Source organism: Salmo salar, chromosome 22 (genome assembly GCF_965601325.2).
Source record: "Salmo salar chromosome 22, fSalSal1, whole genome shotgun sequence".
NCBI lineage: Eukaryota > Metazoa > Chordata > Actinopteri > Salmoniformes > Salmonidae > Salmo > Salmo salar.
The window spans coordinates 43,513,009-43,529,368 of NC_138312.1; the positions used below are offsets into that span (position 1 = coordinate 43,513,009).

Sequence of the window (16,360 nt, forward strand, 5' to 3'; positions counted from 1 at the left end):
AAAAAGTATCAGAACAAGCAGTCAGAATCTGGAAAATAAATGTGTGTGTGTGTATAGACAGTTTGAACAGTATATTAATAGAAAAGGTATGTACAGCAGTAGTTATAGGATGATCCATGACTAGAATATAGTGCCTTCAGAAAGTATTCACACTTATTGACTTTTTCCACATTTTGCTGTTAGACAGAATTTAAAATTGAATACATTGAGATATGTCACTAACCTACACAATACTCCATAATGTCAAAGTGGAATTATGTTTTTTAAATGTTTATAAATTAATCTCCGATTTGGTCCTGCTGTACATACCTACATGTACGCTACGGTCACAAGACGCAGGCCTCCTTATTGTCCCTAGAATTTCTCTTTAAATGGCAGAGATTTCTCCTATAGAACTCAATTTTTATGGAATGGTCTGCCTATCTATGTGAGAGACGCAGACTCGGTCTCAACCTTTAAGTCCTTGCTGAAGACTCATCTTCAGTAGGTCCTATGATTGAGTGTAGTTTGGCCAAGGGGTGCGAAGGTGAACAGCAAGGCACTGGAGCGCCTAACTGCCCTTGCACCCCCTTGGGCTCATGCGGTGGAGAAGAACTTCGTGGGCTATACTCAGCCTTGTCTCAGGGTAGTAAGTTGGTAATCTGTTGATATCCCTCTAGGAGTGTGGGGGCTGTGCTTTGGAAAAGTGGGTGGGGTTATATACTGCCTAGTTGGCCCTGTCTAGGGGTATTGTCGGACGGGGCCACAGTGTCCCCCGACCCCCTCTGTCTCAGTCTCCAGTATCTATGCTGCAATCGTCTATGTGTCGGGGGGCTAGGGTCAGTCTGTTATATCTGGTGTAATTCTCCTGTCTTAGCTGGTGTCCTGTGTGAATTTAAGTATGCTCCCTCTAATTCTCCCGGAGGACCTGAGCCCCTGGATCATGCCTCAGGATTACCTGGCCTGATGACTCCTGGCTGTCCCCAGTCCACCTGGTCCTTTTGCTGCTCCAGGTTCAACTGTTCTGCCTGCGGCTAGGAAACCTTGACCTGTTCACTGGACGTGCTACCTTGGCCCGGACCTGCTGTTTTCGACTCTCTGTCTACCGCACCTGCTGTCTCTACCTCTGAATGCTCGGCTATGAAAAGCCAACTGACATTTACTCCTGAGGTGCTGACCTGTTGCACCCTCTACAACCACCGATTTATTATTTGACCCTGCTGGTCATCTATGAATCTTTGAACATCTTGAAGAACAATCTGTAATCGTAAACACTGCCTGGCACAGCCAGAAGAGAACTGGTCACTCCTCAGAGCCTGGTTCCTCTCTAGGTTTCTTCCTAGGTTCCTGCCTTTCTAGGGAGTTTTTCCTAGCCGCTACTTCTCCATTGCTTGCCTTTTGGGGTTTTAGGCTGGGTTTCTGTATAGCACTTTTTGACATCCCTTTGAGCCAGTCAGCACAAAGATACAGGTGTCCTTCCTAACTCAGTTTCTGGAGAGAAAAGAAACTGCTCAGGGATTTCACCCTGAGGCCAATAGTGATTTAATACAGTTACATAGTTTAATGGCTGTGATGGGAGATAACTGAGGATGGATAAACAACATAATAACATACACAATACTAACATAAATGAGTGAAAAGGAAGCCTGTACAGAATAAAAATATTCCAAAACATGCATCCTGTTTACAATAAGGCACTATAGTAAAACTGCAAAGAATGTGACAAAGAAAAACAACTTTTTGTCCTGAATACAGAGTTATGTTTAGAGAAAATCCCAACACATCACTGAGTACCATTCTCAATATTTTCAAGCGTGGTGGCTGCTGCATCATGTTATAGGTAAGCTTGTCATCTGCAAACACTACAGAGTTTTTTGGGGTGATAAAAATAAGCAGAATAAAGCTAACCTAGTTCAGTCTGCTTTCCAACAGACACTGGGAGAACAAATTCACCTTTCAGCAGGACAATTACCTAAAACACAAGGCCAAATATACACTGGAGTTGCTTACCAAGATGAAGTTGAATGTTCCTCAGTGGCCTAGTTACAGTTTTGACTTAAATCGGCTTGAAAATCAATGTATAATCCAGGTCTGCTAAGATCTTAGACTTAACCCCCCGCCCCCCATAAAATAAAAATGAATGTTCTAAAGTTAATTTCCTGCAATTCTACACATTTTGCCATGGGGCGTAGCGAAAATGTTTGTTTTAAAGCACGTTTTCTGCAGTTCTACATATTTTGCCATGGGGCCGACGTAATTGTTTTGCAGTTTCTCAACCAGCTGTTGAAGGAGTTCCCACATATGCTGAGCACTTGTTGGCTGCTTTTCATCCCGGAGTCGCCTCTTCACTGTTGACGTTGAGACAGGTGTTTTGCGGGTACTATTTAATTAAGCTGCCAGTCGAGGACTTATGAGGCGTCTTGTTTCTCAAACTAGACACTCCAATGTACTTGTCCTCTTGCTCAGTTGTGCACCAGAGCCTCCCACTCCTCTTTATATTCTGGTTAGTGCCAGTTTGCACTGTTCTGTGAAGGGAGTAGTACACAGTATTGTACGAGATCTTCAATATCTTGGCAATTTCTCGCATGGAATAGCCTTCATTTCTCAGGACAAGAATAGACTGACGAGTTTCAGAAGAAAGGTCTTTGTTTCTGGCCATTTTGAGCCTGTAATCGAACCCACAAATGCTGATGCTCCAGATACAGGGGGCGGCAGATAGCCTAGTGGTTAGAGCGTTGGACTAGTAACCGAAAGGTTGCAAGATTGAATCCCCGAGGTGAGCCCCTGAACAAGGCAGTTAACCCAATGTTCCTAGGCTGAAAATAAGAATTTGTTCTTAACTGCCTAGTTAAATAAAGGTAAAATAAAAAATATAAATAAAATACTCAACTCATCTAAAGAAGGCCAGTTTTATTGCTTTTTTAATCAGAACAACAGTTTTCACCTATGCTAACATAATTGCAAAAGGGTTTTCTAATGATCAATTAGCCTTTTTAAAATGATAAACTTGGATTAGCTAACACAAGGACCCTAGTCCTTCAAAGAATTCATTAAAATCCAAATAACTTCACAGATCTTCATTGTAAAGGGTTTAAACACTGTCCCATGCTTGTTCGATGAACCATAAACAATTAATGAACATGCACCTGTGGAACAGTCATTAAGACACTAACAGCTTACAGACGGTAGGCAAAAGAAAGATGCCCCAGGGTCCCTGCTCATCTGCATGAACGTGCCTTAGGCATGCTGCAAGGAGGCATGAGGGCTGCAGATGTTGCCAGGGCAATAAATTGCAATGTCTGTACTGTGAGACGCCTGAGACAGCGCTACAGACATCCTCCTCCTTCATGTGGTGCCCTTCCTGCAGGCTCATCCTGACATGACCCTCCAGCATGACAATGCCACCAGCCATACTGCTCGTTCTGTGTGTGATTTCCTGCAAGACAGGAACGTCAGTGTTCTGCCATGGCCAGCGAAGAGCCCGGATCTCAATCCATTGAGCACGACTGGGACCTGTTGAATCGGAGGGTGAGGGCTAGGACCATTCCCCCCAGAGATGTCCAGGAACTTGCAGGTGCCTTGGTGGAAGAGTGGGGTAATAATCTCACAGCAAGAACTGGCAAATCTGGTGCAGTCCATGAGGAGGAGATGCACTGCAGTATTTAATGCAGCTGGTGGCAACACCAGATACGGACTTACTTTTGATTTTGACCCCACATTTGTTCAGGGACAAATTATTCCATTTCTGTTAGTCACATGTCTGTGGAAGTTGTTCAGTTTATGTCTCAGTTGTTGAATCTTGTTATGGTCATACAAATATTTACACGTAAAGTTTGCTGAAAATAAATGCAGTTGACAGTGAAAGGACATTTCTTTTTTTTGCTGAGTATATATAACATTTATTTTTTATTTAACCTTTATTTAACTAGGCAAGTCAGTTAAGAACAAATTCTTATTTACAATGACGGCCTACATCGGCCAAACCCAGACGACGCTGGGCCAATTGTGCGCTGCCCTATGGGACTCCCAATCACGGCCGGTTGTGATACAGCCTGCATCCGAACCAAGGTGTCTGTAGTGATGCCTCTAGCACTGAGATGGAGTGCCTTAGACCACTGTGCAACTCGGGAGACGTGTGTGTGTGTGTACTTTTTACCCCTTTTTTCTCCCCAATTGGTAGTTACAGTCTTGTCCCATCGCTGCAACTCCCTTACTGACTCGGGAGAGGCAAAGGTCGAGAACCACACAACCTCAGATACACAACTCTGGCAGTCTCTCGGTCCCAGCTTTGATGCACCTTGACACACCTGTACTGTCTCTGCCTTCTAGATCGGGGTTCCCAAACTGGCCCCACTATCCAGCATTGGCGAACACCCCACTCCCCCCTGGGCGCACATGCACGCGCCACGTTTATTTCCATGGGCACAAGCACTGTTCGTGACGCAAACTGTTTACACCCCTCTTGGTGGAGAGAATTTTGCAGCTTTAAAGCTTATTTTGTGGGTGCGGGTGAACAGGCTGTAGCTCGGGTGGCTTAATGATCTTGAGGATCTTCTTGGCCTTCCTAGGACACCGGGTGCTGTAGATTCATTAGTCAATCTTTGAGCAATTTAAGGAAATATTATTTCACTCCTATTTTAATTTCTCATAAATGAATAAACATTTAGCATAGTTGAGTGCTCGCTATGCACTGATCTTGGGTCAGTGCTTTATTGCGCTGTTTAGGTTGTCTATCGAAGGAGTTGTCTATCAAGGGCACTGCGTTCATCCACCTCTGGCCTGCTGGCCCCCCTACCTCTGAGGAAGCACAGTTCCCGCTCAGCCCAGTCAAAACTGTTCGCTGCTCTGGCACCCCAATGGTGGAACAAGCTCCCTCACGACGCCAGGACAGCGGAGTCAATCACCACCTTCCGGAGACACCTGAAACCCCACCTCTTTAAGGAATACCTGGGATAGGATAAAGTAATCCTTCTAACCCCCCCCCCCCCCCCCCCCTTAAAATATTTAGATGCACTATTGTAAAGTGGTTGTTCCACTGGATATCATAAGGTGAATGCACCAATTTGTAAGTCGCTCTGGATAAGAGCGTCTGCTAAATGACTTAAATGTAATGTAATGTAATGAGTTTAAATAAAGAGCCGGGTTATTTGAATAACATTCAAGGTAAAGAGTGAGCGGACTTGTGTTTATCTTGTGTCCTGGTTAAGATCGATCCGCTATTTCTAAATCTAGCTTCTGATGCTAGCAGGGCTATCGTTAGGTTGTAGCATTTGGTTTACTTTAGATTTTAAAACCATAAATGTTGGTGATAACTAGCTAGCTAAGCTACTGTGTTTATACACACACACACACACTAGATAAGAGTATTTGCTAAATGACAAAAATGTGTTGTAACGAAGCTTGCAAGTAATTTCCATATTTCCTCCTTTCCCACATCTGTGCAGCAAGACTGATTTGTAATGGAGCTGCACAATTACAGCAGGCTGCTAATGCAGCAGCTCCGCGCCCTGAGGAAGGAGGGTCAGTTCTGTGACTGCTCGATCCTCGTGGGGGACACCCCCCATCGCGCCCACAAATTGGTGCTGGCCGCATCCAGTCTGCTATTCAGGTTGATTCATTAAGCATTATTTTCAATAAAGCAGCTTTGTCACCTGTAGTGTCCAATGAAATAGCAATGGCCTCATTTATGAAAATTTCATAGCCTACGGAACACACATTGTAATTTATAAACAATACATATCCTACAGTACACCCACAACAAACCACTCCTCTGTCTCAGGTCTCTGCTGGAGGGCACAGACAGTATCTGCATCGACACAGCCTTATAGTGTCTTCCCAGGAGTTCTCCTGCGTGCTGGACATGGTGTACACCGGAAAAATGTCCCCAGGGAAACACAACTTCACCCGCATCATCATCGCCGCAGACAGCCTGCAGATGTTCGACGTAGCTGTGGGCAGCAAGAACATCCTCACCAACCTGATGAGGCAGTCGACTACTACTACCACCACCACTACACACAATACGCAACCAGTCTCCCCTCCACCCACCGCCGCCCAATCACAGCTCAAACAGCTTCAGAGCCCCATGTCTCCAGACATCTCAGAGCCCCATGACTGTCAGAAATGTCGTCTGACCTTTCCCTCGTTGGAGGACCACTGGAAGCACATCCAGGAGTGCCACCCCAAGGAGTTCCACCAGTGTCCTGAGTGCAACAAGATGTTCACCGACCCCGTCCTGCTGGAGAAACACATAGCTGTGCACGCTGGGGGAACACCATACAGCTGCAAGCTTTGCCAGAAGTCCTACCAGGTGAGAGAGAGAGATTCCCTGTAACACTGACATCCTTGGCTTGAAGGGAGTTTCTGTATTGTGACTCTAACAATTAAAATGTTTATTTGCATCTTTGCATTTAACCTCGTTCTCTCTCAAACACACATTGGCCTATAGCACACACTCCTTTATTCTCATGCTTTACTATTAAAGGATGAGTTGGTAAAGCCTTGTGCTTGCAACGCCAGGGTAGTGGGTTCGATTCCCGGGAACACCCATATGTAAAATGTATGCAGGTGTGACAAAGTTTCTTTGGAGAAAAGTGTCTGCTAAGTGGAATATATTATAATATATCTTACCGCACACATCAAATGTCAGGGCTGTGGTATCATAACCGTACCAACCACCCGGAGGTGTTTGCAGGATAGACCCACCGACAGCTCGTCTCTGATGCAGTGAAGCGTATGTTGCAAGTTCTTCCCTAGTGCCAGGAGTCTGGCCAAGCACCAGAGGAACAAGCACCCAGGTGAGGACACCCACAGCTAGGGAGAAACCCAGGAAAGGCTTCCAGACCTAACCTACCCTGTCCATGCTATTACATTACAACCACCTTTTATTTGCTTGGGTACATAACTGACGTAATATCTCCTTATTGTTATTGTTGGATTAGTGTTGTCCATCCCTGTTAAGGAATATGCCATTTGGGGTTTTCATCTTAAATGATGTATTTGTATTATGTGTTCCTTCCAATCCCTTGTGTCTCCTAAAGGCATGTTTGATTCTGACGGGCTGCTGGTGGGGAATCCAGACCTGAGATGCATGCCAGCACCGAGCATTTCAGCCAGGAGGGGGCAGTGTTCGGCTGCTCGCTCTGCCTGCTGGTCTGCCCCTGCCAGCTGCAGCTCCAGGAGCACTTGCTCTCCTGCCACCTAGGGGCGCTAGAGGAGCAGGCCTCCACCTCCCAGACGGTAAAGTGCATCCTAAATCAATCCTTAAACTCTACCCCCTATACGCTTCCGAAAGGGTTGAATAGGGGTAATGGCTCCATCTATCCCTCTGATAGACTAAGTGTAATTTTTGGAGGTGTCATAATACCCATAAACTCTAGTTGTCAAACAGGGAAATGGTTCTAATCGTTTTTCTACCATTCATTTTTCCCATAGACGATTTTAGAAACGCTTCAAATAAGGCCTGTTTCTTTCGTGTAGGTCACCCTGGTGTGACGTTTTGATAACCATGTAAATCTCTCTCGGACAAGGTGACCTTTTTCAATATATTCGGCTCCATTTACTCTGATTCAAATGCAATTGGCATCAAAATAGACATCATACAAAACTATAAATCCCTGCAAGCTCCTGCAGGTCATCTCTAGCTGACACCTTTGCTAACAGGTATTGTGTCAATTTTAAATTTTCACAAGACAGTTCACAGAATTGTCCATTTAAAGAAATGTAGACAATTTATTCGTTACTACATTTAACTAACGTTAGATCGTTAATCCAGAGATTCTTAGCTTTGTCTCGATTCGGCAGTCTCGTCCAGATCATAATGGCATTTCAAGTTCTTTATGATAGCCACATTAGCAGCTAATCATCGTTTCATTTTTGGGGGGTAAATACATGTGAATATATTGATAAAAGACACCTTGTCCTGGAGAGAGTTGCACGGTTATCAAAACGTCACCCCAGGGTAAGCCTATCAAAATATTTCCCTGTTTGACCGCTAGGTTTTATGGGTATTATGACTCATACTGTGGTACTCTATTGCTTATAATATCCAAAGCACTTAGTCAAGCGTGTATAAATTTTTTTACATATGGGTGGTTCCGGGAATCGAACACACTATCCTTGCGGTGCATGTGCCATGTTCTACCAACTGCGCTACAGAGGAAACAACACCTATCCAATCCTGTCAGATCTACACTATTGAATAGGGGTTGGGACGACGGGGGGCGGCTTTGGCTCTAGGCGCTCCTATATGTTTTCTCCTATCTCATACAGTATATCTATGTTAGTAACTATGGGAAGATAGTGAAATGTGAATGACATGTCATTCCTCCTATTAGGTGATTGAGACAGAGGAGGACACTGCTGGTAGGGCAGAACAAGTGATCTCTGTGGACCAATCCCAGCAGGTGTTTGTTGCCCTGGGAGACAGAGAGGATGGTCTCTCAAGCACGGAGGTGATGGCGGTTAACGTGGAGGACCTGCTGAACGGAACCGTCACCTTTATATGTGGAGGTGACCTCTGACCCCTAGTCTCTACTTCCTGGAGAAGTAGGAACTGTCCTAGCAATAGTGGCAGCTTGGAATGAATGAAACAATCTTGACACTAGCAATGCCACTGGTTTTGTATCCTGTAAGAGCTGTAAATATTGAGATGGTGTGTACGCTTATACACTAAGTGATAAAGCGTAACCTTTGAACCCTCAGGATTGGTGTCTTTTTATTAATAATCAGTCACTCTGTTATTGACCTGTGTATGAATCTTTCTGTATTTCTATCCTTTTGACCTGGCGTGTGAAGGTTTGCTGTATGAGTGTTGTACACGGTTGGTTGATAAATCTGTGAAATCCAGCACCGTATGAGTTTTAAAAAAAACACTACTTTCCAGAATCTTTATCCAAAATAATATTTACCTACAGTAGAATTATTCCTCAAACAAATAATGGGATTCAAGTTTTTTTTTTTGAAACAACACATCAGCAGGTTCACAGCAACCTTAGAGTTCTGTCTATGGCCGCGAGCTTACACTAATGGTTCACTAGACGGAATCATAGCGCAGCGGTAGTCAGTCTGGTGTATATACACGCTTCACTGAGGAGGTATGAGGTATGTGCCTCCTTAAAACGAACCCAGATTACTGACCATTAATATATATACTCAGCTTATTCAATGAACACACTTGAGGTCGATGTTGCCGTCAAACACAGATCTATATATGATCAGATTTCCCCAACCTGATATTAATGCTAACAGGGCGATGAGAAAATATCTACTGCTGGATCAGTGGTTAGTGGCCACTTCTTCCTGTGCTAATAAGCACACCGTTTGGGTTTGAATTTCATAGCCCTGAGTAGAATAGCACACCTACATTTATGAGGTGCTCATTTCAAACATTGAAGAAATCGTACTGTGAACTTGTTGCATTTGGAAAATAAATATATTCTGCAAGTATACATACATTGGTTTGACTGGCCTGGTCCCCACAACTCAAACATGACAGACTCATACCACCTATAATCACACTGAAAGACCACCTTAGAAACTACATTCAGCCACTCGTAATCAGTAAACGCAACAAGCCTTGTGTTAGTTAAAATGAGGTCAGAAGCAGAATTTAAAAGAGTGAGTTGCATTGGTTTTGCAGGCAAGTCAAGCAGAGAAGAGATTTGGGTTTCACAACATGGGTACCAAATGCCGTTTTATTAGCCATACACCAAGTAACTTGCAAACTTTGACCTACATCAGGGGTATTCAACTCTTACCCTATGAGGTCTAGAGCCTGCTGGTTTTCTGTTCTACCTGATAATTAATTGCACCCACCTCATTTCTCATGTCTAAATCAGTTCCTAATTATAGGGGAACCATTTTAAAATACTCAGTGGAAGTGGCTTCGAGGTCCAGAGTTGAGTTTGCGGGACTTACATTATATAGAATAGCAGGGAATATACACAGGGGTCTCGGTGGGCACTGAATACAACATTAACAACCATCTCCTTTACTCCTGCCACTGCAGGGAAGACCTGAGGAATAAAAAACAGGCACCTCCTTCAAAAAATATTTGATTATGGTCTCATAATATATTTTTCCCTTTTCGTGTGTAGTTTTACTTATTTACACTTTATCAGGTATAGAAATGGTCCAAATGGACCAACAACATGCTGGTATTTGGTCACTATTTCTTTAAATAGATAGAGGTAAATTGATCATTGTATTTTGACCATTTGTTACATGTTTCTATCTACTGAACAAGACTGGGAGAAGTTCAGGCGTTGTGCTGGCACATCAAATAGGCCTTTGTGCGCCAGGGCTTTCAAACAAAGTTTAAAAATAGACCAAGACACATCCTCACTCAGAAAAAACAAATACCTTCCACAAGACACAAACAGTTCTCCCATTGACCCAGACAAGACAACCAGCATGGGTTAAACATACGTGGGTTAAAATAAAAACAGACATGCCACTTTTGAAACGTGTCATTGAGGCTAATGTTCAGTAACATAGGTTGACTGATGACACACACAGACAAATCATGAATAGAACATATAAAGCAGGGTCGGCAACACGCGAGCCAAAACCGTCCCGTGATTTTACTTTTAGGTACAACAATACTAATATCACCAGGAATTCAGATAAAAATGTGTTTCATTTAGGAAATCTTTTCCCATGTATTCTCACAAATGTAATAAAAAGATATGTGATTGTGTCTTAATGTAATCGATGTATGAAATTATTGTTATTTTCAAATAAAATCTATTTTTGGACTTAGTTGTGGTCAATTTGCAGTGTTATTTGCAAATTTACATAATTATGTTCCGGCCCCCCGACAATTTGCTCTGACAAAAAACATTCCGCGGCTCAATCGAGTTGCCGACCCCTGATAAAAATGGGTTGGTAAAATACACATCCACATAGCTGCTCTGCTCACAACCACACATTCAGGTTGTTACACGGTAGTAAAGTAGGTACTGTATTCCCTTAAACCCTCCAGATACAGTAGTGTCTCAGAGTTATTGTTCGCTGGATAAAATGTGGAAAGTAGCATCTAGAGAAACAGATGAAGCAAAGGAGACGACTTCAGTTACATCTGCTCAGTCCCAGTAGTGGTCCGCTTTCATAAGCCTCTCAGGGCAGGTCCCAGACAAGGTTATCAGGATACTACGGTGTTTATAGGTGTGTGTGAGCACAACTAACATCTCTAGTTAGTCGTTTGTATATGTTTGTACTTGTGTAAGACTGAGTGCCAGATGATAATCTTTCAAGATACCTAGTATGTATATCTGTGTCCAGTGGTGGTGGTGCCGGGAATGGTAGTATAATGTAATTTGACCAAACATTTCCCTAATGGCCCGCCCGGTGAAGGAAAGGCATCCTGTGTGAAACATTGGTAGAGCATGGCACTCGCACAGCCAGGGTTGTGGGTTTGATTCCCGGGGCAAACCATACATAAAATGTATGCACACGACTGTAAGTCGCTTTGGATAAAAGTGTCTGCTAAATGGAATATTATATACAAATTCTATGAGAAACAGTGACATACACTCTGAATGACTTAAAATGATAAATCTCATATTAGTCTTTCACACTCTGTGCTGTGCCAGTAGGCTAATAGTAGGCCTACTGCTAAAACATACATGAGTCTGTCATTCACAGGTTTCAGATGGTTTTTTTAAGCTCAACATTCTGATCTGATCCATCAGCCTTATTCATTGATAGGCGTATACCCCTTCACTACACTACTATACGCAATGTGGGGATTAAGGAGTATACGCAATGCCCACTGAAAAACACGTGGGTAAACGGCCTATACCCTCCACTACACCATTGTCTGTGTCTATCTTTTAAGATACCAAGTATGTACAGGTAACTGCCAAAATAAAAGAGGAAACACTTGAGTAATGAGGGACACAAAGTATATTGAAAGCAGGTGCTTCCAAACAGGTGTGGTTTCTGAGTTAATTAAGCAATTAAAGTCACATCATGCTTAGGGTCATGTATAAAAATGCAGTGCAGGCCATTATTTTGGCGACCATGGCTATGCCCCCATAGAATGACAATTCCCCCATCCACAAGGCATGAGTGGTCATTGAATGGTTTGATGAGCATGACAATGCCAAATTAGGAGAGGAAGTTTGCCATTATAGCTAAGATCCAATGGTGCTTATTGGTGAGAGTGGAGATGGGCTCTAGCTGAGGGATTGGGACAGTTATCTGGGAGGGCATCAGACACTTCCCTGGAGTATGTGTGGTGCCTCTCATCACTTCGGTCTTTCGGTGGACCCACTCTCCCCAAGTAGAGCCCCACCAGCCACTATACTTTCATTCACAAGGTATTATAAACTGACCACAGTATTTAAAGATGCACTATGCAGAAATTCTAATAGTTCACATCATTTCAGTTTAAGTGACAAAACAAGCAAGTATAGTGTAGAGAATAACTGTACCATCTAAACCACTGTGAAATATATTTTCCATAACCAAAAATATTGTATTTCCAGCTGTTTGAAGCCGGTGTACAAAACCAAAAGTAAAAGACACAAAACCGAAACTTAAAAAACGTGAAGCATAGAAAGAGCACATTGAACAGATCTACTGCTTCTTAGACTGGCTTTCAAATAAAATTATAGGTCTTTAACTCACATTTCTTTGTGTATTTTGTCAGGTCGCCCAAACAGTTACATATTGCAGCTTTAAGTGTCAGTCTTTCGCCAATGTATTTACAATGACATAATCCAGTCTTTTGGTACATTAGGAGATGAGTTAGAGTTTATAAGCCCTAAAAAGGCACAAAGAAGTACTTGCTTTATGTCTTTGGTGTGTTCTCTGTTAAACGTTTGCTCAGCCTACATGTTCACACGTTCTATGTCACTGGAGATAGATGCGGTGGGAACATGTGGGTCTGGACAGATGTGATGTCATTGATGTTTGTGTGCGTCTATCGTTTTTATTTTGTCTGTATATGTCTATATTGTTTGAAAAATGTAATGTAATCGTACAAAACAGTGAAGTTGTTCTGGCTCTTGGTGGTCCAACGCCCCATTAAGACACTTTATGTTGGTGTTACCTTCATTTTTGCAGTTACCTGTATGTCTATCTTTTAAGATACCAAGTATGTATGTCTGTTGGCTACCATATCTACTGTACTCTACTGTATGTGCGAGCCACATCCTAATCTCAGGTGGTGATCTTCTTGCGTAGCAGGTAGGCATTAGTGATCTGGTTCATGACCACCAGGGCTGGGAACATGGGCAGCAGCGGGAAGGCGTACCACATCACCCCCTTCACCGCAGCCTGGAACCAGTCCGAAAACATGGCCGACACCACGGTCACAATCGCCAGCAGGTACACCACCAGGCCACAGGTGGCGTGGTAAAGCTTGAGCCGTGGCGGGGACAGCTTGAGCAGCTTGGGGAAGAGGAGGCAGATGCCGCAGGCGGCCTGGAGGACATTGGCAGCGAGGGTGCCAACCCCCAACAGGCTGTGCCAGGTGGCCAGGTGGGGGCGCTCTGACACATTCTTGCTGGCCACCATGAAGCCCATGCCAGTGGCTGCAGCCAATAGGGCCAGGGCTTGGATGAACCAGTGCAGACGGACCTTACCCTTCCGAGCCTTGAAGCAGAATGGAGTCCCCTCGGGAGAGAAGAGGAGGATCCCCTCGGTCAGGCACAGGAGGTACTGAGAGAGGAGAGGGGGAAGATAATCACAGGGTTAAGAATGGGAGGAGAGGATGAGGGAGGAAATGGGCAGAACAGGAGATTAAACCACCCTTAAACTTTGAATTTCTTCACTCTGATGTTACCTCAAGCGGTTTGTGTATGTATGTATGAAAGGGAGACATTTGTTGTGCATCTCTGTTGGGTCAGGAGTTCATGCTATGAATAAGTCCGTAAGGGACAAAGGATGACTGGATTTATGAACACTGTCTAAGCATAACGCAAAGACAGGGTTTAACACCGAGAGACAATGGACAGTGTTGTTACGTATGTGTGTGTTGTCAGTGTGAGAGGGGGAGAGCGATATTGTGTAGGAAGGAATCTCTTGTGGTAGGGCAATAATGTTTCTGAGATTTCTTAGAATGCAGTGTCAGTTCTGCCCAGTAAATCTCATCTACAACCTATACTCAGCAGCGTCCCACTAAACAGTGCTGGGCTGACCGCTTTATAACTGTTTCAAGTCCGGACTTAAAAATGAATGATATATACCAATAATAAATGTATGATATAAACCCTGGATTGCTGATGCTATGTATTGGCCATTGAGTCTTTGAAGCCACAGATCAGCTATGTTGGCACTCCCCAGTTGGAGCAGTCCTCCATAGAAATGAATGGAATTCTACAGTATTTCCAAATTACATGTATTTATGTTGTAGTGGGGACATTTAGGAAGCTGTCGAAATCCATTTATTCATGTTTACATTTATTTTTCACACGCTTCTTCTATTAGACACCTTAATGCATACTTTCAAATGATATGTGAACTAAACATATAGGAAAATGTTATATATTTGTCCTTAAGTATTTTTTTTTTTGATTTGTACTAATGTTACTATTAGTACTCAAAAATGTACTTTAAGGAAAATGTATTATTTATATAGAGAGAGTAAGGAGAAATAGAGGTGGATGTATAATTCCTTCGCAGCCTCTCCGAGTCGGAGAGGCATGACATGGCAGTGTACATGTCACAGCAGAAATAAGATGGTCATAGAGCTTAATCTGCCACAGTGACATTACCTTACCTAAAACTAGAAGTAGCTGGTATTTCGGTTTCGTGTTACACTTCAGCCAGTGTTTGTGTGTGTCATGTTTATGCCATTAGGATCACTTACTGCACTAGACATACAAACAGGATGCCAGGAAAAGAGACCTGAAACACAGATGCATTGTTTAAATGTCAAAATGTAAGTTACTACTGTAGTCATCAACCCTAGTCCTTGGGATCAATGCTTTGCTGGTTTTTTCTCCAGCCCAGCACCAGAGCAGCACTCTGATAATTGATCAACTGATACTTGATCAATATTTGAGGTGCTTTCGTGCTGGTGTGGATCAAAACCCACCAGTTCCCCAGGCTTGCTGGTTTTGTGCTGAAGAAAGGTTAGGATGTCATGTCAATAGGGCAACAAATTACTGTTGTATGACGCCAGTACAATTAGTAGTGACAGACATTTAGGGTACTCACTTGTTCCAGGGCGAGACAGTAGTGAAATCAGCACAGTGAGACCAAAGGCAATAACATGGGCAGCGATCACCGCGACCCTCCGCATCCACACATGGAGCCAGAACTCGCTCATCCCCAGCCCCTCGCCGACCGGGCTGTACTCCACATCAACCCGCATCTCCCCTCGGCTATCTGATAGCATTCAGGCTGACTGTACAATGACAAACCGACGGTCTCTGTACAGTTGCAGAAACATGGTGAATAGTTCGGAGATGAATATGGTCAGTTATTCTACTTGAACCGTTGGCGCCAGTTTACCTGTGACCGCGCCGGGGAGTCTAACTTCAGCGCTGCAACAATGTATCACAAACTGTTGACCAAAACATCACAATAAAACGATGTCACGAAACGATAGTCATGCAGTCTCTTCAACGGATTAGTCGACAGTCGACAGTAAATCCCCTCCCGTTTAAGAGATTATAAAAGGGCAGCGTTTTCCTGTTCCGCACCTCCATAGACTAAATCAAATTCCAAGCCGACCGGTTTAATTCCGGGACATCCCGCAGACAACAAACTGCTTAAATCTAGCAGCCACTTTCAGTCCTGCGCACCTACAATTATACTGTACTACTACTGGTTCAAATCGATCAGGTGGGTTCTTCAATCCACTTCCTGGGTACGACCAATTGGTGGATAAGACGTTTTACAGGTTTCCACTAGATTGCACAGCCACAAAGTCAAAATAGCTATATCGTAAAAAATAATTCATGAAAACAAAAATTAGCTTTTTGGACTTAACTTTATATTAAGGTTAGCATGGTGGTTAAGGTTAAGTTCATCAGAAGATAAAATGTAGAAATGGGCTGGGCTAATGACTGTGGCAACCAGTGACGACCTGTTTCGAGGCTTGGAGAAAGAAACATCGCGACATCAGATCAGGGAGACATCCGGTATTTCAGCAGCAAGAGCCGGTATCCTACCAGGAAGAGCGCGCATTGTCCTAATTGCACGCACTCGTTATAATACGTAACGGTTGATATGAACGAGAATGAGTAAAATGTATCTATACCATATAAAAAAAACACAACCTCTTAACAGGGAGTGGCCCAAATTGCATTGACATGACGGAATGCGGTCCATTGAGCGATAAAACGTTACCCGAGTGCTCCTTGTCCTACCTTGACGCAAAGGCGTGTAGCCTACCCTTCCTGTCTGTCACTACTAAAATATACCG

The 16,360-nt window shown here is 43.5% G+C and overlaps 1 protein-coding gene across 1 annotated transcript; it reads right to left on the reverse strand.

The window, feature by feature from the left end:
• Positions 1–9,640: 9,640 nt before the first annotated feature.
• Positions 9,641–16,148, reverse strand: LOC106583474 (putative transmembrane reductase CYB561D1). Its single transcript, XM_014167684.3, has 3 exons — positions 15,148–16,148; positions 14,798–14,835; positions 9,641–13,647 (listed from the first exon to the last, which is right to left on the reverse strand). Exons 1-3 carry the CDS (start codon positions 15,326–15,328, stop codon positions 13,147–13,149), a joined length of 720 nt encoding a protein of 239 aa, XP_014023159.2. The 5' UTR covers positions 15,329–16,148; the 3' UTR covers positions 9,641–13,146.
• Positions 16,149–16,360: the final 212 nt, after the last annotated feature.

Excerpts from the sequence above, each read along its gene's own strand:
- LOC106583474 (XM_014167684.3), bottom strand. The coding sequence starts at position 15,328 with ATGCTATCAGATAGCCGAGGGGAGATGCGGGTTGATGTGGAGTACAGC. Across the intron at positions 14,836-15,147 it reads ACTGTCTCGCCCTGGAACAA|GTCTCTTTTCCTGGCATCCT; the intron begins GTGAGTACCCTA and ends TCTGTGTTTCAG. Across the intron at positions 13,648-14,797 it reads CTGTTTGTATGTCTAGTGCA|TACCTCCTGTGCCTGACCGA; the intron begins GTAAGTGATCCT and ends CTCCTCTCTCAG.